The sequence below is a fragment of the Zalophus californianus genome, chromosome 8 (genome assembly GCF_009762305.2).
Source record: "Zalophus californianus isolate mZalCal1 chromosome 8, mZalCal1.pri.v2, whole genome shotgun sequence".
Lineage (NCBI taxonomy): Eukaryota > Metazoa > Chordata > Mammalia > Carnivora > Otariidae > Zalophus > Zalophus californianus.
In genome coordinates this window covers 58,699,077-58,726,299 of record NC_045602.1, presented here as the reverse complement: position 1 = coordinate 58,726,299, position 27,223 = coordinate 58,699,077, and the positions used below count along the sequence as shown (strand labels likewise).

The window sequence follows — 27,223 nt, the reverse complement described above, 5'->3', positions numbered from 1 at the left end:
CTGATTCCCAAAATCATTAGCAGGCATGTGGGAAACAGCAGGTGCTGAACACCACAATCCAGAGAGACAACAAAGTATTAGGACCACTGGAGTGAATTCTAGGGCTGAAGGAAATATTTAAAGTATTATAGAGCCACTCCCTTGGAGGTCCAGTGAATTTACATCACGATGGTACCCAACAGTCACTCAATCCTGCCCCCAATCCAAACCATGGGATAAATTCTGGAGAAACTCTGAGAGCTATCGATAGTTAAACAATTTTACATTGGGGAAATCTATAATGAAGAGTAGAGTCACTGATCATTTTAGCAGATAACCTGCTGGAAAAAAGATAACGTGTCTTCTGTAATTTATTCCTTCATTCAGCAAACATTTGAGTATAGAGGGAAACCATGCCTGACTAATCCATTAAAGTGGAGAAACAAAAGTGAATGCAGTTAAGACAAGGACAAAAAAAGTTTAATTGACTTTTCAGAGGGAATTGACTTAAGGACAAGAAACAAAAGGACAAGAAGTAAACAGGTATTTTTCTGGATAGAGAAGTGTTAACAATGGGGTTTCCCAAAGATTTGTATAGTGCTATTCAATATATGGAATACATACATGCCTAGAAATTTGCCTGCTAAGTCTATTTCAATATAAGAAATCTCCTTTTCTCATTTACTATGAGTAATGCTACTTTTTAATCCCTAATGTAATTTTCAAGCCACCTCTTTTATGTTTATATATAATTATTACATAAAAGTGATCATTCCTAGAAAATATTTATAATCATGGTGAAATTCATACACACATAAAAAGTACAAAGGTAAATCTCCTATTTGCCAGTAGTTTCAAAGATCAAAAGGGATAAAAGCATTGGTAAGAAGTAAACAGGAAATCATACCAGATAGCACAGTACTTTTGTACAAAATTTTACAATTTACATAGGACTTCTATACACATTATAGTGCATGTAAAATGACAGTACAACTCCGGTATCTAATAAGTATACAAGTTAAAAAAAATAATAGTAACAAGGTTAATTCTCATACTAATTCATGACCAGGAAGGTAAAGCAACTAACCAAAGGTCTCATAATTAGTGGAAAAGTAGAGACCAAGACATAGGACAAATTCAGTATTCTTTCTCACACCACTGAGGAACTAATACCCTGTAATATCCCATCCAGTTTTCCTCTCTTCCTCTCTGTTGCTCACTCTTCAATCTAACCCAGTCACCCTCTAAACCAGTGGTTCTCAACTGGGACTGATTTTGGCCACCAGGGGACATATGGCAATGTCTGGAGACACTGGTGATCACAGCTCTATCTGTGAGTCGCTTCCACAGAGGCTCACCCGAAGAGAGTGCTCGTAAATGAGCTGCTATGATGAAGGTTCTCCCTATCTGCATCAGGCAGATTTGGGGGATCCTCAAATTCTAATCAACACTTTCCTCACATAAAGAAAGGGTAATGTCTGAACACCTGGTCAGATATCGTAAATGGAGTGGTGAGCTGTGCACAGTTCAGATCAGGAGCCTGGACGAAGCCTGTTCTGTATGCTTCTCACCATGTTCAGGGCAATGAGTGATAACTAATGCCGGTTGTCAAGACAGAAAGAGCCCCAGGGCAAGTCAGAGAGCTACCATAGCTTGAGAGAAATATCCTGTAAGAACACCTCCTCACTTTTGTTCTAATTCTTAGCTCACCAATCAGCCTTCTTATCTATAATTTTGTCTCTTGAGTAATTCAGCCATCAGGTGGGAATGCCCCAAGCAAATGAACAAAAATCTATGATGCCAGATATTATGACACTATAAATTAATAAACTGACATACCAGTTAATAAATCAGTAGCTTATGAGTTTGGTTATTGTGAATGTTGTTAGTACAAGAAAACAAATAGAGATAACATAAAAGATAAGTTTATTTAATCAGAAGTTTTCTGCCCAAGTCTATGATACATTGTTGAGTAAGGGGTGTGTGCAGAATTTCTAAAAGTTGCAGACCTGCATGAAGAGCATCATCCCATTTTATTAGGAAAAAAGTGCTGTGGTATGTGTGTGTATATATATGCATGTAGAAATTATGTGCATAAATACAAGATAATGTCAGAAAGAATATGCCCAAAACTGTTGACACAACATACCTCAAAGAGGTGAAATTAGGAGCTAGAGGCATGAATTTTAACTTCTGGCCTCACACAGTTTTTAAAAATTGGGATTATGGATGATTTTTTAACTTTTTATATGTTTTTGGTATTTTTCTATAAAACTTTTTAAAAACAAAGAAGCACTCTTATTTGGTCACAAATATATTTCTTATTTTATGGTTTTAAAGAGATGCTTTTATGCCACAAAATCTGTTTGTAAGAAGTCAGACTTTAAATCATACTGAAAATGAACTACAACAGTGGATCCTTACTAAAAGGATCAAGTAGGAAACTGGACTGAGTCCCTCTCCTCTGCAATTTCACTTACTAAAAATAAAAAATCAAAACACTCTTTTTTCTTATCATAATGCTTTATTAGATTGTCCATCCATGTCCAATTTATTTACTTACAAAAAAGAATATCACTGTAAAGTATGGTAGATCCAAATTATGGATTATTATGCACCTACTAAAAATAAGGAGGTAGATGTAGATCATTGACAGGTATGTTATACAGTTATGTGAAGCAAATTACAGAACAGTATGTACAGAGTAATACCACTTATTTTAAAAACAAATGTATATGCATACATAAACACAGAGAAGTGTTTGTAAATACATGGAGGAAGGACATAAACCAAACTGTTAACTGTGGTTATCATGAAGAGGGGAAGTTAGCTTGGGGTTGGGGGGTACTTTTACTTTTTACTATATACCTGTTCTTATTGTATGCCATTTTAGAGTGGTAAGGAGTCATTTTAATTATTTTAAATTTTATTTTTTAATTTTTTATCTATTTTTTATTTTAAGTAGGCTCCACACCCAACATGAGGCTTGAACTCACAACCCTAAGATCAAGAGTACATGTTCTACCGACTGAATGAGCCAGGCACCCCTAATTATTTTAAATTTTACTTTATTTTTTTTAAAGATTTTATTTATTTATTTGAGAGAGAGAGAATGAGAGATAGAGAGCACGAGAGGGAAGAGGGTCAGAGGGAGAAGCAGACTCCCTGCTGAGCAGGGAGCCCGATGTGGGACTCGATCCTGGGACTCCAGGATCATGACCTGAGCCGAAGGCAGTCGCTTAACCAACTGAGCCACCCAGGCGCCCATTATTTTAAATTTTAAAACATTAAAACGGAATAAAGATCACCACTAAATCTTTTTTCAGTTCCTTTTGTTTGAATTTACCATTTTTAATTGGTCACCTTCACCCAACAGATTTCAAATTCACCAATATGCTGCCGATTTTCTTCAATTCTCTAAAATGTACCATTCTTAATATAACTCCTTATCTGTTCTCTTTGATTAGGACCATACTCAACAGTTGCCCCTGAAACATTCTGCTTCTCCTTCCCTGTAATAAAATACTAATATAGCATAAATCTAAAAGAGCATTTCCCAAGGCATAGTCTGGGAAATATTAATCTCTGAAGATGTTCCAGAAAAGTAAGTTTGGAAATTTTGTATATACGTCACCTCTTAAAGACTGACAACAGGCACTTCCTGAGTTAATTCAAACACACACATACACACACTCACCCTTAATATGCAGTCAGATACCTTCCTAATTTAACAACACAGAGTATGATGCTGGGCTTAAGCACAGCAGAGATTTCTTAGGATTAGTATCGTTAAATTGTTACTACTTCTTTTTGTTCAGCTAGAAATATAAAACCACAAAAATCTTTAAAAATAAAAATCTATCACAAAATACTGAGCAGTTTTATAACTTCTCCCAAATAGTTTATAACTTTGCTCTAATTTAACATACCAAGCACAGTCCCTGCCCCCCGGAACTTTTTAGTCAAATCGGTGAGGCAGATAGTAATTAGATGGTCATATAATAAATGTAAAACTGGAAATACAATGAGTGCCAAGCAGTACATGGTCTTGTAAAAGCACATAATAGAGGACAGAACTTGTCAGGGAAGGCTTCCCTACAGAAGGGATAACTGGTGGTCTGAGATGTATGGATAGCAGCGTGTTACCTCAGTGAAAAGGGGAGCAAAGGGCACTTTAGGCAGAGCTAGGAACAGTTTAGGCAAAGGCCCTGAAGCAAGAGAAAGCATGTAGAGCATGAGGGACTGACAGAAGCTTGTGTGGCTGAGGCACTGAGATTTATTTTGTTTTGTTAGGGCACTGAAATTTTTTTCTTAAATTTTTTGAGAGAGAATGTGCATGTGAGCGGGGGTGGGGGAGGGGCAATGGGAGAAGGAGAGAGTCTTAAGCCAACTCCACGCCCAGCACAGAGCCCAACTTGGGGCTTGATCTCACAACCCTGAGCTGAAATCAAGAGTCTAACACTTAACCAACTCAGCCACCCAGGTACCCCAATTTTTAAAAGAGAGTATAGTAGGGGATGAAGTTAAAAAGGTAAGTAGACTAGGAGTTCAGTCTAGCTTTTAAGAGTAGTGTGATGCTATAATTTTTAAAATTCAATTTATTGATTTAATTTTTGGAATGGATAATACATTCATGTAGTTCCAAAAGAAAACAACAACAAATTATACAGAGGTAACAGTTAAAAGTCTTGTTCCTGGGGCGCTGTGGGTGGCTCAGTCTGTTGAGAGTCCAACTCTTGATTTTGGCTCAGGTCATGATCTCAGGGTTGTGAGACTGAGCCCCATATCAGGCTCTGTGCTCAGTGCGATGTCTGCTTGAGATTCTCTCTCTCCCTCTCCCTCTGCCCCCCACCTTGTTCTCTGTCAAATAAATGAATAAATCTTTTTTTTTTTAAAAAGTCTTATTCCTTTTCCTGTATCCCTCCCACCCATGCTCCCTTACCCCTGCCCTAGTTAATCAGTTTTCAGTTTCCTGTCTATTCTACAGAGTTGTGGGAGGGTTTTAAAGAGAAGAGTGACCAGTTTGCCTTTAAAAAATCATTTTGGCTACAGTGTGGAGGGTAGACTGATGGGGAGCAAAAATGGAAGCAGGTAGAACATTTAGGAAGTGTTTAAGTAGTCTAAAAGAGAGATGAAGTGAGGTGGCTCTGACTAAAGTTATTAGCAAAGGGATGGAAAGTCTCCAGTCAGTGTGAGAGAGATTTAGGAGATAAAATCAACAATAAGAGTTCAGTTAGACATGTGTGTGGTGGTGGGGGGAGTTAGGTAAAGAAGAAGGTAATTTCTAAGATAAACAGGAGACTTCCAGCTTTCTGGTTTCTGTAAGTGGAAGGAAGGCAGAGCTATTCACTGAGACTGGAATAGCAAAAGAAGAACAGGTAAAGGGCTCTGAGTTCCATTTTAAAGATACTATGTTTAGGAGTGCCTGGCTGGTTCAGTTGGTACAGCATGTGACTCCTGATCTCAGTGTTGTGAGCTGAAGCCCCATATGGGGGGGGGGGGGGTGGGTAAAGTTTACTTAAAAATTTTTTTAATTAAAAAAATATATACCATGTTTGAAATATCTTTGAAGTATCCAAGGGGAGACATTAAGTAGGCAACTAGATTTATGGATTTGGAGCAAAGGGAAAAGGTCTGAGCTCTATAAAGAAGCCATTAAAGCTATAGATATAAATTTGATAACTCGGGAGTTCAGAGGAGAGAGGACAGGGCTTAGAATTGGGCCTTGAGGAATTCCAACATTCAAGGACACAGGAAAGGAGTATGGGCCTGAAAAGGAGGCCAAGAATGCCAGAGAGGTAGAAAGAATATGGGAAGAACAAAGTATCAGGAGAATTAATAGGAAAAAAGCACTTCAAGAACAAGGGAGTGGTGCAGTGCTTGGGTGGCTCAGTCAGTTAAGCATCCAACTCCTGATTTCAGCTCAGGTCATGATCTCAGGGTTGTGAGACCGAGCCCTGCATCAGGCTCCGTGCTGGGCGAGTCTGCTTAAGATTATCTTTCTCCCTCTCCCTCTGCCCTTCCACCCCACTCTAAAACAAAACAAAACAAAACCAAAAAAAAAAAAGGGGGGGGTGGTCAGTAGTGTTGAATCCTGTGTATTTAAGATGACGCTTTAAAAAAAAAAAGTTCATTGCATTTAGTAATATGGAGTTTTTTGTGACCTTAATGGCAAGTTTTTCAGCATAATAATCAGGACAAAAGCGCAACTGGAGTTGGCTGAACCCTGAGTGAGCAATAAGGAAAGGGAGACTACAAATAGGGACAATTCTTTTGAGAAATTTGCTTTTGAAAAAAGCAATAAGACCTGGTAGTACCAGTGATGAATAAGACTTGTGGTTATTTGTTTAAAAAGAAAGGAGTTGCGCCTATTTAAAAGCTAATTGGGAATCTCAGGGATCCCAAATAGCCAAAACAATTTTGAAAAAGAACAAAGTTAGAAGATTCACATTACGTGATTTCAAAACATATTATAAAGCCACAGTAATCAAAATGGTGTGATTCTGCCATAGAGACAAACCTATAGATCAATGGAACAGAACAGGGAGCTCAGAAATAAACCCTCACAAATAATGCTCAAAGTGATCTTCAACAAGAGGGCCAAGACCATTCAAGAGGAAAGGACAGTCACTTCAACAAATGGTGTGGGAAAAACTGGATATCCACATGCAAAAGAATGAAGGTGAACTCCTACACATACACAAAAATACCAAAATGGATTAAAGATCTACACTTAGACACAAAAGTATAAAATTCCTCAAAGAAACCACAGGGAAGCAGCTTCATGACATTGGATTTGACAATGATTTCTTAAATATAATACCAAAAGCATAAACAAAAGAAAAAATAGACAAATGGAACTACATCAAACTTTAAGACTTTAATGTATTAAAGGACACAATCAACAGGTAAAAAAAGGCAATCCACACAATGGAAGAGAATATTTGCAAATCATACATCTGATAAGGGGTTAATATCCAGAATATATGTTTTAAACTCCTATAAATCAGTAACAAAAAATCATATAATCATTAAAAAATGGGCAAAACACATGAATAGACATTTCTCCAAAAAAAATATACAAATGGCCAACAAGCAAAGGAAATGATGTTCAACATCACTAATCATTAGAGAAATGCAAATCAAAACCACAATGAGATATCACTTCACACCCATTAGGACAGCAACTATCAAAAAAAACACAAAAAACAAAAAGTGGTGAGGATGTAGAGAAACTGGAACCCTTGTGTACCATGCTAGGATTGTAAAATGGTACAATCACTATGGAAGACCGTATGGAGTTTCCTTGAAAAACTAAAATAGAACAATCATCTGATTCAACAACCCAACTTGTGGATATATATCCAAAAGAAATGAAAGCAAGGTCTTGAAGAGATATTTGTACCCCATGTTCATAGCAGCATTATTCACATAGTCAAGAGAAGGAAGCAACCCAATTGTCCATCAGTGAACGAACAGATAAACAAAATGTGGTATATACATACAGTGAAATATTATTCAGTCTTAAAAAGTAAGGAATTCCTGTCACATGCCACAACATGGATGAACCATGAGGATATTATGCTAAGTGAAATAAGTCAGTCACAGAAGAACAAATACTGCATGATTCTACTTATATGAGGTATCTAAAATAGTCAAACTCACAGAAACAGAGAGTAGAATGGTGGTTGCCAGGGACTGGGAGGAGGGGGAAAGAGGATTTGTTGTTTAAGGGATATAAAGGTTCAGTTTCTCAAGATGAAAAAGTTCTGGAGATCTGTTTCACAACAATATGAATATATTTAGCATTACTGAACTATGCACTTAAAAATGGTTAAGATGGCAAATTTTATCTTTTTTTACCACAATAAAAATATTTTTTAAATAAAAAAATCTTAAGTTGATTCAAAAGATCTAGTTAACAGAAAGTTTAAAAAGCAGGTCTGTGCCAGAAACTAAACATTTTATATATTTTAACTTCTTACAATAAACTTATAAGTTTTTATCTTCATTTTATAGTTAAATAAACTCTGGCACAGAGAGGTGAAGTAACTTCCCAAAGTCACACAGCTAGTAAAGCCAAGATTTGACACCATGAAGAATGAAGCAGTTTGTGCTTTCCACCATTATGCTACATATAAAACAAATGACAATCATTTGGGGTCCTGAGAAGGCCAGAGGGCATGGGATCCAAAATCTAGGCCAGGGGCTCCCAAAGTTTCTCATTTCATGGCATCCTATATGTCTCAGTAATCTTATGGTGCCCCCAGGCCAAATGTAACTGCAGTTCCATTTAATAAATAGACTCCAACAACTTAATAGGTATTTACGTCCCAACAACTTAGTAGCCATTTGAAAACATAACACAAAGAGATTGAAAGAAAAAAATTAATTCCTCAATAACCATAGTTACTTTCTAATAGGATGTGTGAAATATGAAAATCAACAAGAGACAGATTATTCAGATTTTGAACTCATTTAGCTTTCCATATATTTACTATTAACTATAACTGAATATATGAGGGAAATTCACAATCCTGAACTAGCTTCCTTTGGGGCAAAATACCTTGAAGCTTCCAAAACATTATTAGAAATGAATGCCAAGGGCGGAGGCAGGGAAATTACAAGTTTCTTTAAAGAAATGCTTTAAAATGAAAACAATTAATAAAAGAAAAGAAAGAACCATTTATGAAAAGAACAGGAAGGAAATGTAAGTTGATGATACAAAGATACATTATTATAAAGATCAAAATTTTCTTTGTGTCATAACCATGTTCCAAAACTGGGTTCATATCTTACTGTATTTTTAAGAGTAAATATTTACTGTATCAGTGAATTGTCATAGGTCATTAAACTCTGGATTGAGATCATCAAGCTATAATGTAAATTTTCTGTTTTTCCTGGAAAAGAATTAATTTTTGCCTAAGAAAGAGTAATTATTAAGGCATGATATTAAATTGGCTAGCTGAACATTAAGATTACTAAGGTAGAGTATTGTATATGCGCAAATATAGAAACACATGTTCTTATTTTTAATGTAAATCTGTGGGAATGATGGCCATGGATGTGCAGTACTCAGAGATTCTTCAGGAGGAACAGAGGCTGGGAACCTGTGTCATAGCTGACTGACAAAAGCTACACTTTCCCTGGTGGCTACTGGCCAATGTTTCAGCATGGTCAGGTGCTAGTTCAACAGGGGACTCCTCTAATGAGCAACTTTGGCTCAGGGACTCCCCATTTATCCTCCCTGAAACTTTCTCAGCACCATGCTATAGCCTGAGGCCCTTTATACACAATCTGCACTTTCTCCTTTCAGAGTTCAGACCAGTATCCCAGTCAAAAGGCCCTTCCCACCTACTTTTGCTCCCCTCCCGCTTTCTCTTTCACATCTCCCCCATAAATCTCCTGCATTCCTAGTACATCTTCTTTTTAATCTTTATTTATTTATTTTTTAAGTGATCTCTACACCCAACATGAGGCTTAAACTCCTGACCCCGAGATCAAGAGTTGCATGCTCTACTGACCGAGGCAGCCAGGGGCCCCTAGTGCAGCTTCACATCTGCTTCTTAGAAGCACTCTGGGCATGTTTAAAAAAGACTTCAATTAAAGGGGCGCCTGGGTGGCTCAGTCAGTTAAGCATCTGCCTTTAGCTCAGGTCATGATCCCAGGGTCCTGGGATCGAGCCCAGTGTTAGGCTCCCTGCTCAGCGGGGAGCCTGCTTCTCCCTCTCCCACTGCCACTCCCCCTGCTTGTGCCCTCTCTCTCTAATAAATAAAATCTTTTTTAAAAAAAGGTTTCAGTTAAAGAAATACACGTATAAATTGTTAAAATGTTGAAGAATACCTGGAATTAAAACAACTGTTTACTGCCTATTCCCACGATAGCCTCTCATCCCACTTGCAAATAAGACCATTTTTAACTCTTAGAGTAGCTCCTTCTGGTTCTATGCCCACATTTCTAAGCATGTTTTGTCACTTAGAATTGCATTCAGGTGCATGTAACAGAAACCTAAAAAATAGAGAACAAACAAAGAAAAAACCCAATCACTTAATAGAATGGGTTTGTTTTTCCTCACAGAACCAGAAATCTACAGTTAGGCAGTCCATGCCTGATAAGACAGGTCCATGGTTTCATCAGGTACCAGGCACCTACTTTTCATCCCCTCTCCCTCTATTAAGTGGCTTCTTGTGAACATTACTTGAGCAATTAATTCTCCTCTTTCCCCAAATCAGTTTTTCCCCTCTCTATTGGGTCATTCCCATTAGCATACCAACTAGAAATAGATGTTATTTCTCCTATCTAAAAAAGAAATAAGAACCTCTTTTGACTCCACTTCTCCTTCAATCTCCTGCCCTATTTCTCCATTCTCCTTTATAACATAACCCCTTATGTTGTTAATTCCTAATTTCTCCCTTCCCATTCTCTTCAATATATTCCAACCAGGCTCCTGTCCACACCATCTACTGAAACTGCCTTTATCCAAGTCACTGATGATCTTTGTGCTATTCCATTCAATGGTCTATCTCAGGCATCTTGCTACTGGTTTCTTATGTAACAGTAACACTTCACTTTCTTCTTGAAACCTAGTTTCCAGGATATACACTCCTTCCAGTGTGCTCTGGCTACTCCTTTTTAGTCTCCTTGCTCCATATCTCCCTTTCTCTATCTCCAATCCCCAAAAGCCAGAGGACCCCAGGACTCAGCCCTTCAGCTTCCGCTAGTTCTGTATCTAAACTCACTCCCTTGGTGATCTTCATCAATCTCTTGGCTTTAATACCATCTGTGTGGCTCCCTCCCAAATTCATCTTTCCAACCCAGACTTTTCTCTCAACTATTTGACTTTTCCACTTGAATATCTAATGGCCTTTCAAACACTGATGTCCAAAACTGAGTTCTTGATATTTCCCTCAAAAATGTCACTTTGGAATCTCTCCCATCTCAATAAATGGCAACTCCATTCTTCTAGCTGTTCAGAAATTTTTTTCTATCTACCACATTTGATCCATCAGCAAATTCTGATGGCTCAAAATTCAAAATATACCCAGAATCTGGCCACTTCTCACCACTCAACCACTACCATCCAGTCAAGGCCACCATTATTCATCTGGACCATGGCAATAGACTTCTAACCTGTTCCATCTTCATTTTCTTCAATTCGTTCCTATCATAATGCCCAGAGTGATCCAACTGAAAAGTGAATTAGATCAAGTTCCTCCTCAGCTCAAAACCTTTCAAGGGTTTCCCATCTCACTTAGAGTAAAAGCCAAGTCCTATCAAAGGCCTAAAAGGTCCTATATAACTAGTGTCTAATTTCTTCTGATTTCAATTCCTGCTACTCTTTCTCCTTGCTCATTCCATTCTAGTCATGTTGACTCTTTCCCATTCTTCAAACATGTCAGGCATCCTCCCATCTCAGGGCCTTTGTATCTGCTGTTCCCTCTACCCGGGACTCTCTTTTCCAGGTATCTTCCATTGCTTGCTCCTTCATGTCTTAATCACATGGTATTTCAGTAAGGCCTTTCCTGGTCACCAAATATCAGGCCCATCATGCCCCACCATCCTCCACACTTAAATCCCTATCTTTCTTGCTTTGATTTTCTCTAACAGTTTTTACTTTCTCACATACTCTAAATTTTACTTATCAATATTTTCAGGACTATCTCCCTACTGGAATGTAAACCACAGGGGAACAGGAATATCGGTCATTTTGTCTTTTTGTTCACTGGTATCCTCAGCATTGAGAATACTCTCTGGCATATAGTAGACACAAAATATATATATATATGCCTTGAGTGAAAAAAAATGGTTAAAAGTGGGCCCCTGACCCTCAAGCATATCTCAGATCCAGACGAGAAGCAAGCAAAGAGCAGAAACTGAAAAGGCATATCCCAGGCGAGTCTGGCCTCTTAGTAAGTTTTCTTGTAAGTCCTACCAGTGACCTGTGCTTACTTTGGCAAGAGCTACTTCATATAGCCACCTCCAGCTTCATAAAGGAAGAGGGTAACTGAGTGCTTTAAACTGGTCACACTGCCACTGGGAACATCAGGGCCTGATCATAAAGAAAAATGGATATTGGGCAAGTGACTAGCAATGTCTTCCACATATTATTTATTTAGTCATTACTACTGATTTCCTATTATCATGAATCAAGATTTAATTCTCTTCTATCCTTTATTTCTTATTTATTATTTTTTTAAGTTCTGTATCAGATCAGATATTAGAATTATCAGTTCCTTTTCTTCCCTCCCTCCCTCCAACATTCCTAGTAGAATCTTCTGTCCCCTGCCCCAATTTGGACTAGTTGCTCTCTAGGCCTAAGGCACAGTTACCATCCTAAGATTTCTCTTCACTTCTTTCTTATGAAAGATCCTCTATCCTTTTGTCATTCTGTTCTGCAGTACAGCGATATTTGAACTTTCTCTTTCAATTCTTCTATTAGTTTTTCTATTTAAATGATGTCATATTTTTAATTCCCAAGAGGCCCTTCCCTTTTCCCCAAGTATTCCTTTGCTAAAAATAGGTTCCTATTCTTGTTTTAAAGATGCAACAGCTCCTTTTACATCTCTGTGGGTTAATTTTAATTCCCTGAATTTAGTTGTTTATTGCACTGTCCCTGATTCTTTATCTTTAGTTTTTTTTTAAACTCACACACAAAGGGGTGCCTGGGTGGCTCAGTTGGTTAAGCGACTGCCTTTGGCTCAGGTCATGATCCTGGAGTCCCGGGATCGAGTCCTGCATCGGGTTCCCTGCTCAGTGGGGAGCCTGCTTCTCCCCCTAACCCTCCCCCCTCTCATGTACTCTCTCTCTCTCTCATTCTCACTCTCTCAAATAAATAAATAAATCTTTAAAAAAAAACTCACACACAAAGATCTTGGATTTACAGGTGGAGAATTTCTTCAAAAAGTATCATAATCTCTAGCTCTCTGGTTATATTTAAAAGTAAGTCGCTTTAAAAATTTAATGAGAGCATTTTATGCATTGGTAAGCTTATTAACTTATAACTCCACTATAAGGATATTGGTTGGCCCATCTACCTTTTCAAAGGAAACTACCAAATATCAGTATCTATAGCCATTGTGCTGGGTTGACAGGTGGGGGAGGGGAATAATCTACTTTTTTTCAGAGAAGGATCCCTTAAACAGGTTACACAGAGACTTACACCTCACAGCTAGAGAGGGGAAAGAGCTGAGGAAGATCTCACCATTCCAGATACAGACTCTCACTCAATCCCCTTATTCTCAGTCTAGCCACCTCACTTCTACTATGTATTGTGCTTAGCATCTTCAAATCCAGAAACCCTTTGGGTTGGTGTTTCCAGAAAATAATTATCCTATCTCATTTGTTCTTTATACAAACTGCCTCTAGTTTTCCTGTTTTATCCTACATCTTAATGCCATGCTAATCTCTATGGTTTCTCTCTAAACTCTTACTATCTTTTCACTAAACTTTATTATCTTTTTACCTGGTATCCTACAACTTAGTACTCTTTAGTGTCTTAGTGATTTCATGTATCTATATTCCTTCATTAGGTTATACTGGGGACTCAGCCCACATCTTACACTTCCTTAGTGCATCCCATAATGGTGGCACTCAATAAATACAGTGTAATAAGTTTTATATAAGTAATATGCTGTTTCTAATAGTTGTAACTTAAAGTCATGGTTTGTCAATTATTATTTTATGAGAAAACCAAACTGATTTTCAATACAATTTGATGAAAGGAAAGATCAGCTAATGATGCTATCAACTCTACAACTGAGGAAATTATGATAAAATGAGTTCCATGCACTCACAATTTATCTGTGGTAGGCTTAAAAAATAATTTATATTCTTACATAGCATGTCAAGTAATTCATTATATGAACCAAAAAAGAAAACTATCTTTTCTTGGCATTTTTTAAAGATATATTTATTATAGAGAGAGAAAGCATGAGCAGTGGGAGGAGGGGCAGAGGAAGAGGGAGAGAGAGAATTCTCAAGCAGACTTCCATCTGAGCACAGAGCCCAATGCAGGGCTCCATCCCAGGACCCTGAGATCATGACACAAGCAGAAACCAAGAGTCAGCCGCTTAACCCAACTGAGCAACCCAGGCTCTCCACTGGCATTTTAAAATTGTATCCAGAAATGTGGAACTGTTACAGAAAGAAATCAGGGTACAGCTAACTATATCATATACTTTTGTAGCTGACTATACATATTTGATTCAAATAATTTAATCTAAAATTGACATATATGATGTTATATCTATCTTAATAACTTTGCTTTTAAATTATGCAATAACCTGTAAATATGAATGTGACTTAAAGCACAATAATTAAAAGAATTTAAAAATTCCACCATAGTGGTATACAATTTAATAGTCTCCGAATGCTAAAACTATTATTCCCTTTGTAAAATATTTATAAAATGAATAGTTTGTAAAATGGTTTAAGAAATTCAAAGTGGAAATTATTAAACACTTTCTTATAATAAAATGATTTTAGGAAAACCAAAAAAAAAGAGAGAGAGATATTTTGATAGCTTATGAAACTAAATCTCTAAATTACATCTCATACTTTTAATGCATTTCAAATTAGGAATAGGCATAGCCTGAAAAAACAACTTTAAAAAACAAGTTTCATACAGAGCATATGTACAGGTAAATCTTGATTTATAAACTTTTGAATTTGCAAGTGGAGGAATTATTTTTAAATGGTATAATTTATAGGTCATTGGATCAACAACATGAACTAAGCGTTGGTTATGATGACAACCTATAAAATCTCATTATTCAACAGAGGGAAAAACCTAAGCTCAAAATGTATCCTCTGAAATCCTTTATGTCTCTGTAGTTGCCTGGCTGATTTCCAAACAGTTAGACCTTTTGAAGAAATAAGGATCCCGTAAAAAGAAGAAAACCAAGATAACTTCCATAAGTCTTAAATTTGCCATTTTGGGGGGTAAAAGATTTACAGTAGTTGAGGAGTGGCCACAATCAAAGACTGAGAGTTCAACTATGTTAGCACCAACTTTAATTTCACCCCCTTTTAAGAGTATGTTGTGGTCAGTTGTCACCATTTTAGGGCTAAATATATGGGGAAAACTACTAATAGAAATTTAAGCCTGTGTTATGGTGGAGCCACCACACCTCACAAAAGGAGGACCCTGGAGTAAATTGGGGAGTACTTATTTTGTAACTAACAAAAGGTTAAGGGGATCCTTTAAAAAACTAAGCACCAAATTTTTAATTTACTATGATATTAGAGATCTTTATGATAATGCACATACACACATATTTTTAGAAGAGTTAGCTCATAGTCTTGTTTAGAAATTGAGGAAGTGGATAAATAATGTTAGGAAGTCTCTCAAAGGCCCTAAAGATTTGCGGACTAATCAGGATGGGCAGGGTGGAAGTCAAGTTATCTTATTAAAATATACCATCACATCAAGAATGTGCTGGTAGTAAAAGGTCTATTTTAGGAATAACTTATCAATCACACAAATAAAGCACAAAATATGACAGAACATACAGAAAGAGACACTTCATTGGAAATATTAAAAGGGACTCATTGGTACAAAAGCCTAGGAAACCACTGTTGTCAGTTTGCTATAAATTACAGAAGTAATTTTATATATATTCTATCATGAAAATTCCTTTTCTGCATTGAAGTAATAATGAGGGACGTCCTCCTCCTTATTCCTCTATATACAAATACATACAAACTTGCTTAAAAATTAAAATGCAATAACATCTATTTATAAAGGATTGCCTAGGGGCGCCTGGGTGGCTCAGTCGGTTAAGCATCCGACTTCAGCTCAGGTCATAATCTCGGGGTCCTGGGATTGAGCCCCTGGTCAGACTCCCTGCTTAGCAGGGAGCCTGCTTCTCCCTCTCCCTCTGCCTCTCCCCCTACCTGTGTGCTTTCTCTCTGTCAAATAAATAAAATCTTTTTTAAAAAATTAAAATAAAAAAAATAAAAAGGATTGCATACTGGGATGCTTCACTGCATATTTTAAGATGCCTGACATGTTCCAACTTACCCTGTGCAATGGTAAGGGTGGAGGCCACAAGACAGATCTCTTACTATGGGTAGTAGGCTTGCCCTCCAGTCAAATTATTTTGAGCTTGCTTTTAAGGTGAGTAATTGCATTGAGACGTACAATGAGTTTTACTAAGTTTAAAACTTCCTGGAGCATATTTTGTATTAAAGTTTTAAAGTTTGATTAAAACTTTAATGAAAACAAATTATGAATTTTTAAATAATCTCATTCTTTTGGATAGAATCCTAAGTCAAATTTAGAAAGTATTATGCTGCTGATAATATTAATTCAGCCTTGCAAACAGTCTCTGGAAAAAATAATTTACGCCATTTGAGGAGGTAACTAGTTACCTTCATGAATAAAAGTAGGCTTGTTTAAACAAAAAATGAGGAAAAACTAGAGTCCATTAAAATGATAGTCTATATTCAAATACTCAATTAAGATATGCTCATAATAATTACAAATTCAATGTTATAGATTTATGGATAGACCCATAGGCCTAAACTTCAAACAAGAATAGTTAGACCTAAAATAAATCACATTATAAACAAGTAAGAACTTAAATTCATATAGGATATTCAATTCCATAAAACTTAAGTTATAATTATTAGTAGTGTTAATGTAACTTCAATTACACACATGAGTAGAATATGACTAATGATTCTTTTAATCACAAACAAGTAAGATTTTTCTAGGCAACTAGTATTTCTTAAGCCTATAAACAAAGCTAAGGCATTTGTCCATTATTCTCTGATCAATGGTCACTAATTATTATGTCCTGAACCTAGACCCATTCAACATGCAGCTCATGTTGTCTAGGCCCTAACTGTGCTAACAGAACTTTCCGTGATGGAAATGTTCTTTATCTATATATGACAACATGTGGCTATTGAGCACTTAAAATGTGGGTAGTGTAACTGAGGAACTGAATTTTTAACTTTCTTTAATTTTAATTAGTTTAAATTTATTTTTAAATAACCACAGGTGACTGGTGGCTATTGTATTAAACAGCACAACTTAGAGGGTTCAAAAAATAAGAGCAAATGTCTTATGTTAGGTCTAACTCTAGTCTGCTTGTTGGTTTCCATAAGCATGGTACTCACAAATGCTTATTAGAGTAATATGCCAAAAAACCTTCTGTCCTGTGCTTTTATCTTCACTCAAAAATATGATTAAATCTATGCCAGGAAACATCTAATACAGCATTCAGACAAATCTAAACAAAAAATACCATTTTTATTAGTGTTCATAGTGTCAGTACAACTATATTGATTAATGAGGCAGCCTGGTGGGTGTGTCAATCTGTCTAATGTTAGTTCTAGAATGACTAGAATTCAAACTATGAAATATCCACTCCTAAAAAGTTTTTGTCCATTATCTATCATAAACACAAGAATACCAATTACTGCATAGTTTTCAGCTCCATTGGTTAAACACTGCAAAAGTATGTCAGACCATTTTACCTGACAGACATATTTGTTCTTCCATTTGCTCAGCACACAGTGACTGTTTTGCATCAATTCCTGAAGGAAACAGAAAAAGAGAGAGTGCAGTTGGCTATACACATTGTTGTTATCAGAGTGCTTCTGATTTGCAAGCACCAAAAAAAAAAAAAAAAAAAAAAAAAAAAGATCAGCATGCCACACAAAGATGCAACTGTTTTGGAACTCCTCAGTAGACAAAAGCAAAGCTATCATCACTAGGAGAGTTGATCCTTTATGAAAATTAAAACTGTTGAAAGATGTTTTAAAACAGATTTGTTTGTTGCCATTTTTGAAACTTTTGGAAAGATACCTCCAACTCCTTGAGTGAGTCTCGAAGTTTTTCTGGGCGTCTATTTTTGAGTGTCCACGGATAATCTCGTGCTGGCAAATGAAATATGTACTACAGTTAGTTAAACAAGATTTAAAAAGGAAACTCTGCTTAGCAGTGTGCCTTAGGAGGATTAAAATAAAACACCTCCTTAATTGAGAGGAAGTGGGCTTCATTTCCATCATCAAATAACAGCCTTTTGAAAGGCTTTGTCATAGGAACAGGATTTTTACCACAAAACAATCTTGGTGATCATAATTTTATGATGACAACCAACACGGCTCAGAGAACCCCTGGGAAAGTTTCCTAGTCTTGTGAATCTAGTACCTAGTTGTAAATGACCAACTCTTTACCAGAGAATAACTTTCCCATATAAATAATTAAAAGTTCAATCCAAAAGAAATTCCAAAATCTGCAAATAACTCTCTCAGACCTGAAAATTCCTACAAGTGAATGGATATACTGAGGAAAGAAATAAAACACAAAATATGATGCGCAGAATATAAATTTAAAAGGAAGCATCACCTATTAAAACTTTTTTATTTAAAATGATCCTCTTTGAAATGTACACAATTCAATAATGATAAGCCTTTGTTTTGTTTTAAATGCATTTAAAAGATAAAATCATTTAGTAAAATCTCAATATTAGCCTAAGACAAACTAAAAATAGTTTTATTTCAAAGAAAATGTTAAATTCATTTAACCATATCTATTTCATCATGAAAATTCATCTTTGAATTCTCCTAAATAATAATTCTAAAAAAAGAGTTGTATGTATGTGTGTATGTTCTGTGTGCATACTCATAGTATATACAGACATTTAAATTTTACAGTAGAATTACTATATATCTTATTTCAGCAAATTAATTTCATTCTATAAACATAATGTATGATGTATATAGCATATATGCAAGTTTTTAAATTTATATTGTAGTTACTAATATAGCATTGAAAAAAAAATGTCAGCTTGCCCATTTAAAACAAGGGAACAAGTAGGACTTTCAGCTCCACCTGTATTCCAAATAAAAGTTAAATTATATTTAATTTCAAGTCATTAAAGCCATCTTTCATTGTAGCCATATTATATCTATATATCCGAGAACAGAAAAGACGAGAAAGAATAAAATGCTAATACTAGTCATTACAAATTTTTTTTTACAAGTTTTATTTTCTTAAAATGGGTAAAACATAAACAATTTAGGCACGGTGTGTGTAACAAAATGTTATCAGAATTTAAGTATGATACACTTATTTTAAATATATTAAATGATATAAATATAGTTCATTAAGAAAGTTTATGTTTACACAGGCATATATCTTATTAAAACTGGATAGAGATTTCAATGGTCTAAATTAGAAATGCCTACCACATATAATTCTCACTCATATGTTTATATACCTAAACAATGGGAATTTATAATTTTAAGATATTTGTGCAGAAAGCTTAAAATATTTTTTAAGACTGAATCTTCCGGGATATTCAAGTTCCAGTTTTATAATAATTACAAAAAAGTATAAAGTAAGCTTACATTCTGCCAGCTTCTGCTTTTCTTCTAAGTTACCATGCTCTGTCACTGATACTATGGCAGGAGAAAGAAGGAAAGAAGAAAAGTGCAAATTATTTTAATTAAAATACTTTGTATTTTAAATGCACACATATAATGTATATTATGCACATTGCTGAGTATTTCCTAAATTTGTAGTAAAAAGGCTTACACAGCACAACAGGTGGGCCAATATCCTGAGCTCACAATCTCATCAGATAGGGAAGAGAAGAACTGCAATGGAGTCTAGACAGAAGCTGCTTCAGGCTGTCATCAGAATCATGAAGTTAGCCTATTAACCACCAAGCTAAGCACACAGGATGCCCACACAAGCCCCACTTCAACAGAGACCAAAACAGGAAGTAACTAGCTAGAAAGACCTTTTGGCCCATCACGAAACTTCTGGGATTAACAGGATTAATCAGATAAAGAAAATTGATCATTCACTCAGAAATGCCTATTTCAGATATCAGGTAAGGATCCAGGAGGCCAGCAACAGTGGGACCCATGCATTAACAATGCCCTCTACTGGGACACTGATAGATAAACGTGAATAGACTGTCCAGTTATCAGTTGGATCGGCAGGAAAATGAAAATTTTCATGTTCCTCTACAGTATTTTCTCGATATTGCTTTATTTTATATAAAACAGATTTCAACCTCAGTATTTTTCTAAAGAACTGAAATGACTTTTTTTAACTTTAGAATTTATCTAAAGCTCAAAAAAAGAGTTAATGGTCAGTATTTTATAGTTTAGAATATTTCATTTATAAAAATTAGTTGAGTAGAATAGACAGTTTACCTGGTGGGTCTTTCTTGTCATAATACTGGTAGATCCCTATGTCTCTATCTATGGAAAAGAAGAAATAACATTAGATTATGGTAAAAAGTTCTGGAGAATAAGAAGCCAAACCGTATTATATGATACAGCAGGACTGGGGTTAGGGGGCGGGTAGGCAAGGACAGAAACAATCTTTTTATGTTACTATAAATAAATAAGTTCAAAAGTATCTTGACATGAGTTCATCTATTCTAGGGACATGCAGGAACTGGAAGGTTTATCAATCTAATTTAAAGATTTACACAAAACTACAAGGGCATGAGGAAAGGAGTAGTAAAAAAAAAAACTGAAATCAAGGAAGACTAACTTTTTTCTTTCACACTTCCTCTGATATTTTTCACAGGGTGCTACCAAAAGGAACTGCCACTAAGCAATGCCAAATGAAATAAGAGGATGGAAAAAAAATGCCCTGTTTCTGAGCTATTGCTTTCTCTTCCCCAGTTTAGCTGGAAGCTAGTATGGTGCTTGGGGGAAATTTGCAGGAGAGGAAGAGAAAATTAGAGGAAACATACGTATGGTTAAGTTAACTGAAGCTTGTTTAGACTCAAAAAACCTTCAAAACCCATTCAAATTCAGGTGCTCTTCCGGCGGGGGGCGGGGGGGGGGGGTCGGGTACAAAAGCAAAAGCAAGGCTTCGCAGATGTTGAGAGTGATTTAACCAAGAACTCTGTCCTTGCAATTGAATTACAGGAAAACCAAATAATCGTATCCATTTAATTCTTATCTGTGAATACTGAAATATCTTTTTCTTTGAAGTAATAGTTGTTTCCCTCCTTGCAAAATAATTCTAGTTACTAACAAAAGGATACAACTGTTTCTAAAGTAGTGGAAGCAGTACAGGCTGCCCCCTAGTGACTGACTGCTCCAAACTTTCTCAAACTGAAACATGAAACTTGAAAAAAAAATGTATTACAGCTATAATTTTTATTTTTATTATTTTAAAGATTTATTGATTTATTTACATAATCTCTACACCCAACATGGGGCTCAAAATCACAACCCCAAGATCAAGAGTCACATGCTCCACCAACTGAGCCAGCCAGGTGCCCCATATAATTAACTTTTCAAATAGAGTTTTTCAAAAGAGTCAATCCTGTGTACTTATTAAAGCTCCATTCTATTCATCATGCCACTAACTGGGACATATAATTTTTTTTTAAGATTTTATTTTTAAGTAATCTCTACATCCAATGTGGGGCTCAAACTTACAACCCCGAGATCAAGAGTCACATGCTCTACCAACTGAGCCAGCCAGGCACCCCAGGACATATAATTTTAAAGACTACAGTTTATTTCTATTGGATAGATTGAAAATATATAATAAGGGGTGACTGGGAGAGGTCATAAGTAGCACTCCTAAGATACTGACAATATTTTATTTCTTGGGTGATGACTTTATGGGTGTGTTCATTTTTTGATAGTTCAAAACATACCCTTATGATCTTTATACTTTTCAATACATATGCTATACTTCAATAAAAAGGTGTTTTTTTAAAATCTAAGAACCGTAAGCATTATAAACACAGGCAATATTCTCTAGCATAATAATCCATCATTAGGTGCAGCCAAATTATTTACAACTCTAGAACAGCACTATGAAGAACATAAAAGGCCTTGAATTCTTTTTTTTTTAAGTTTTTGTATTTATTTAAACAATCTCTATATCCAATGTGGGGCTCAAATCCATACCCCGAGATCAAGAGTCACATGCTCTACTGACTGAGCCAGTCAGGCGCCCCACATACTTCTTTTAAAAGAATATTTGCATTGATACTGTTTTGAGCTTTGTAGAAAAGTATCATTAATTATGATATTACCAATGTCTTTGGGGGTATAAAAAGATTGCTATTTTTGGCTTCCTATCTTTTTAAAATATCTAATTCAAACATGGCAGGGCTTTAAAAAATTCAGGTATACTGCTCAAGTCTTTCAACATAAGCAACACTGCCACACTGTATATCTTCTAGCCCTCAATACCTCCTCCTTAGAGATAACTATTTTGAACTATGAGCTGTTTCTTCTGTATATTCCTCCATATTTATAGTTTTCTCACCCTATTATTTTTTGATTCTTCAGTTGTAGATATTATCTATTGCCTATCCACTATGGAAATTGAGAATTCAGTTATCTTTTACCACTGTGTACCCCTCCCTACCTACAGACACTTAACTTACACTTCTCCCCATCCTCCCAATATAATTAGAGCACAATTTTTGGTTAAGTCAGTGCTTACAATATTAATGAATACATAAACACTATTCATAACCAAAGCATGGGGTAGGTACACTATATGATTGCATTTCCTTTTTTTATACAACTTCCCTGATGTTAAAAATTGCCTTGTTTTTTATTTGCTTTAAAAGAATGTTAACACAGGTGCCTGGGTGGGTCAGTCGGTTAAGCATCTGCCTTCAGCTCAGGTCATGATCCTCGGATCCTGGGATAGAGCCCCACATCGGGTTCCCTGCTCAGCAGGGAGTCTGCTTCTCCCTCTCCCTCTCCCCCTCCCCCCGCTCATGCTCACTCACTCTCTCTCTCTCAAATAAATAAAAGCTTTTTAAAGAATGTTAACACTAATTAATCTCCAATATACTCTCACATTTCAATGATTAATCAGTATAATTTTTTCATTGGCAACATCTTCCCTAGAGCCTTATGATCTGGTACTATTTCTGGACTGTCTAACTTCTAGGTCTGATGCACAGACACTGTCTATTTTCCTGACTAGACAGGTGTGCCTTCTCTCTTGGATTAATTCCCTTGTTTGGCAAGACACATATGCTCTGGTAGTTTAATGAGAAAAGGAAGGTAAATTTGGTGAGTATTTACAAAGCTGAAAATGTCTTCTGACAACTGACTGACTAGCTGGCTGGGAAGAGAATACTAAGTTGGAAATAATTTCTCTCTGAATTTTGAAGACATCATTCCATTGCTTCATAGTGTCCACTATCAGTGTTAAAAAGGCCAAGGGCAATCTAAGTTCCAACCCTTTGTATGTAATCCATTTGTTCTTTTTTTGCTATATCTTTTTTTTTTTTAAGATTTTATTTATTTATTTGACAGAGAGAGAGGGAGATACAGTGAGAGAGGGAACACAAGCAGAGAGAGTGGGAGAGGGAGAAGCAGGCTTCCTGCTGAGCAGGGAGCCTGATGCGGGACTCGATCCCAGGACCTCGGGATCATGACCTGAGCCGAAGGCAGACGCTTAACAACTGAGCCACCCAGGCGCCCCTATGTCTTTTTTGATCTCTGGATTTTTTCTTTATGCTCAGTGTTCTGAAATTTCACGCTGATGGGCCTTCATATATGTCTTCTTCGATTCATTGTGTTCAGTACTTACAGGACTTTTCAACCTATAAACTCATTTTCTTAGTTCTAGGAAAATTTCTAGTAATATTTCTTTGATAATTTCTTTGCTTCCTCTTTGCTGCTTTTCCCAGAATTAGTAATTGAGTATAGAATTCGTATGTTGAGACTCTACTATTCTTATTGCTCCTGTTTATTAATCTTATCTTTTGTCACAGCATTCATTTCACTTTTTCCTATCAGATTTTCTATCTATTGTTTTTGAACTTTCTCTAAATGCAATCATACTATTTGTACTCTTCTGCAACTTACTTTTTTTTTTTTTTTTGCCCAATATTATATTCTTGACATTCACTGATGCTGTTGCATACAGCTATAACGCATTCACTTTCTCTGTTGCATAAATCCATTCTCCTGCTGGGTTGTTTCTAGTTGCCTACGTCATAAACAGTACTATTATGAACATTTTGGTACATGTCTCCTGGTGCACAAGTGTCAGGGCTTTTCCTAGAGTATACACCCAGGAGTGGAATTACTGGTCAATAGGTGACATATAGCTCCAACTATACTAGATAATGTCAAATTGTTTCCTAAAGTGGTTGCACCAATTTATACTTTCACTAGCAGTGAAATAAGCTGAATTTCTTCCTGTGGGTTTTTTTTTTTTTTCTCTTCTATTTTCGGAGAGAATTCTTTCTTTGTTGCTCTTTTGAGTTTAAAATTTTTTTCTGCTATTTTTAATTTCCAAGAGGTCAGAATCACTTTCCAGTGTTTTCTGAAACTTCTGTATTTTGTTTCTTGCTCTTCATATTTCAAAATGAGGCACTAGAAAACTGATTAGAAGCTCTGTGTACATGAAGAGGGCTTGCCAACTGGTGGGCTTCACCGATCAGCCAGGGACCAGGGTGTTTCACTGGAGGAACCCCTCAAATGTCAATGTCAATAGATCTTCTCTTTGAGGTCATGCAGTTGCTCCAGGGCCTCAAACTCCTTCTTTCTTAGAAAGTACACAACTGGCTGTGACACATTTCGGAATCAAGTGGGATTAAGAGGACTTCACCCATCAGTAGGTAGGTTTTCACTTCATCATATTTTCACGTCAGCACCTTTCCCCTGTCTTCTTTTCCTGGGGCTGATGTCTCCAAGTTTAGAGCATCTCTAATTAAATACTTCCACATGTATGAGAGGTGTCTCACCACTTCATAAGCAAACTTTCAAGTCCCTTTGTTGTCACCCTCATGCTGAATCCCCATCCTTCTGCAGTATCTGGCTTCTCAAATTTCTGTATCTTTCTAGAATTCTGAGACACAGAGTGGCTGTCTTTGCAATTCTCTTCTGTAGACATTTGATATTCAGATTTTTAAGTTTTGCTAATTCCTCCATCCATCTTCCAAAAATTGCCCAATTGCAATTGTCTCCTCTCCTATTCTCTTAGTCCTTATGGGTTTATGCCTTCTTTAATTCATTTATTCTCATTTTAGAAGAATTTGGGGAGGAAGCAAATGTGTGTTAAATCTACCTTGTTTTACTGGAAATTCTATCCTTAGCACATTTTAAGCAAAGTAAACTTAGTGAAATTATAATTACATTTGCCAAGGCAAACCATCTTCTTAGTAATGATGCTAAAGGCATATAAATAAAAGTCTCCTAAATACTAAAGTTGTTTTGGATAATCAAAGAGGAAAAGATATTTAAAAGTTATTTCCTAACAATACATACTTTATGCTAAAATACTAATAAACATCATTAAAACGTCCCCCAAAATGTGAAATGAAAGAATATAAACATAATTAATTGTACATCTTAGCTGTATGTTTGAAATATTATCTTAATATTGAATAGAAATACCCTTACCATTAGCTAGCCTGCAAATATTTATGAATATATATCAGTCATTATGAACAATCCCAGGAAAAAACTGAACATGTATGTATCCTAAAAGGAAACAAATATTAGGCCAATAAAATTAATTTCACAACAGAAAATCTAACTCAAGTTGAAAAAAATAACTTTTTCAGAGTAACTAAAAACAATTATTTTTCATTAACCAATTTTTCATTAAGTATAAGAAAATAATGCAATTCTAGCTAAAGAATCCAGGCTCTAACCTTTGCTAGTACTTACTTATAACGTTATAACTTATATTTGAAAAATACTGAAATTAACCCAGAGCTCACTTACCCCCAATGTGTAAGGTATTCTTCAAAGACCACAGGTGCAGTTCAGTCAAGCAGAAAGACATCTGATGGCAGAAGAAATCTCTGTCCTGTTTAAAAAAAAGTTAAAAAGAGATGCCAATTAATTATTGTCAATAAAACCAGATCCCTTAGAAAAATAACAGAATCATTTGACACTACTCATATTTGAGATATGGCATCCATTAGAATAAACATATTTTAACATATCCTTGGTTAACCATCCAGAAATAAACTCTAGAAAAAGAAAAATACACTCTTCCTAAACATAGTATGCCATCTCACTGAGAAATGTGGTAAGAAGAATGTATGTATTTGAATTTTCAGTAACTTGTTTGATTTTTAAGGCTCTGAGTATATTTAGAATTATTTAGTATTTAAGCATTTTTAAAACATTTTAAGAAAAGGAAAGATCTGTTAGGTAATTATTAAGTACAAACACCTTTTGTGGTGTATTTTTAATATACAAAGCAAATATTTATGATCTCCCACATATAAACAAGCTAATTAAAATGGAATTTGCAAGGCAAATGGTATACAGTTACTATTATCAGAAACATTTACTTAAAGGTAAACTGTAAAACCACATTAGCATTCAGAAAAGTTTGTTAATCTGCATGTCATGATAGATTCAGATACTCTACTCTAAATACATTAAGATGGAAAAAACAAGATAACAAAACAGTTCATTGAGTATTTCCTCCTAGTTTTAATATCAGGGGCTAGTGATGGATATTACTGATATTTTTTCATGAAGTAGTATGTCATTAATTTGGACTAATTGGAGAAAGGCCAATATGAATCAGAAAAAAAAGTCAACATTTTACAAATATTTTATAACTTCCAAATGTTTACTTAGAAATACATGTAGTACTATACTATATGTATAGTTCACTATATATTAGAAATATGTAAACTACTGATACTTTCTTTATAGAGATAATAAAAAAATTGCTCTTTCCAATAAACATGAATAACAAAGAAAGCTTGAAAAATATTTTATGACATCTCTAGACAGAAGAAAAAGCCCCCAGCTTCTTTAATATTAGGAGAGACTAAAAATATTTCCCATACTATTCATATGGGTGATAACCCAAAATAATTTTATTTTATTTTTAAAGATCTTATTTATTTATTTATTTATTTATTTGACAGAGAGAGAGGGAACACAAGCAGGGGGAAGCAGGGAGCCTGACGCAGGGCTCAATCCCAGGACCCTGGGATCATGACCTGAGCCGAAGGCAGATGCCTAACGACTGAGCCACCCAGGCACCCCCCAAAATAATTTTAGACATAGTACAATCTTCTTTCTTCCTTTCTTCACCATTACATTTGATGTCACTGTATTTACAATAATCAAGAAAGAGATGCATGTTCAAATAACAAGATGTAGTGTGCCAATACTGAGATGGCAGAGTGAACAATGTGGCAGCATGGAAGAGCCAAGCCCGCCTGCAACAGTGGGGCTCTGAGAAAGCTACAGAGAAGTTGTGAAATGTTAGCAGGACCTCAAAGAAGCATAGGAT

General features: G+C 35.7%; 1 protein-coding gene across 7 annotated transcripts in view; it reads right to left on the bottom strand.

Moving 5' to 3' along the window:
• Positions 1-27,223, bottom strand: part of LOC113937823 (WD repeat containing planar cell polarity effector) — a 435,562-nt gene that overhangs the window by 309,599 nt on the left and 98,740 nt on the right. For 5 of the 7 annotated variants that reach the window (XM_027622691.1, XM_027622688.1, XM_027622689.1 and 2 more), the window contains exons 2-6: positions 25,684-25,768; positions 20,158-20,205; positions 19,342-19,392; positions 17,795-17,865; positions 17,464-17,523 (exon numbers count right to left, since the gene is read on the bottom strand). In XM_027622691.1, coding sequence (XP_027478492.1) covers positions 17,464-17,523; positions 17,795-17,865; positions 19,342-19,392; positions 20,158-20,205; positions 25,684-25,744 — 291 coding nt within the window. In that variant the 5' untranslated portion in view covers positions 25,745-25,768. Of the gene's footprint in view, positions 1-17,463; positions 17,524-17,794; positions 17,866-19,341; positions 19,393-20,157; positions 20,206-25,356; positions 25,430-25,683; positions 25,769-27,223 lie in introns of those variants that run through there. The other 2 variants (XM_027622694.1, XM_027622693.1) reach the window with 2 other exon arrangements.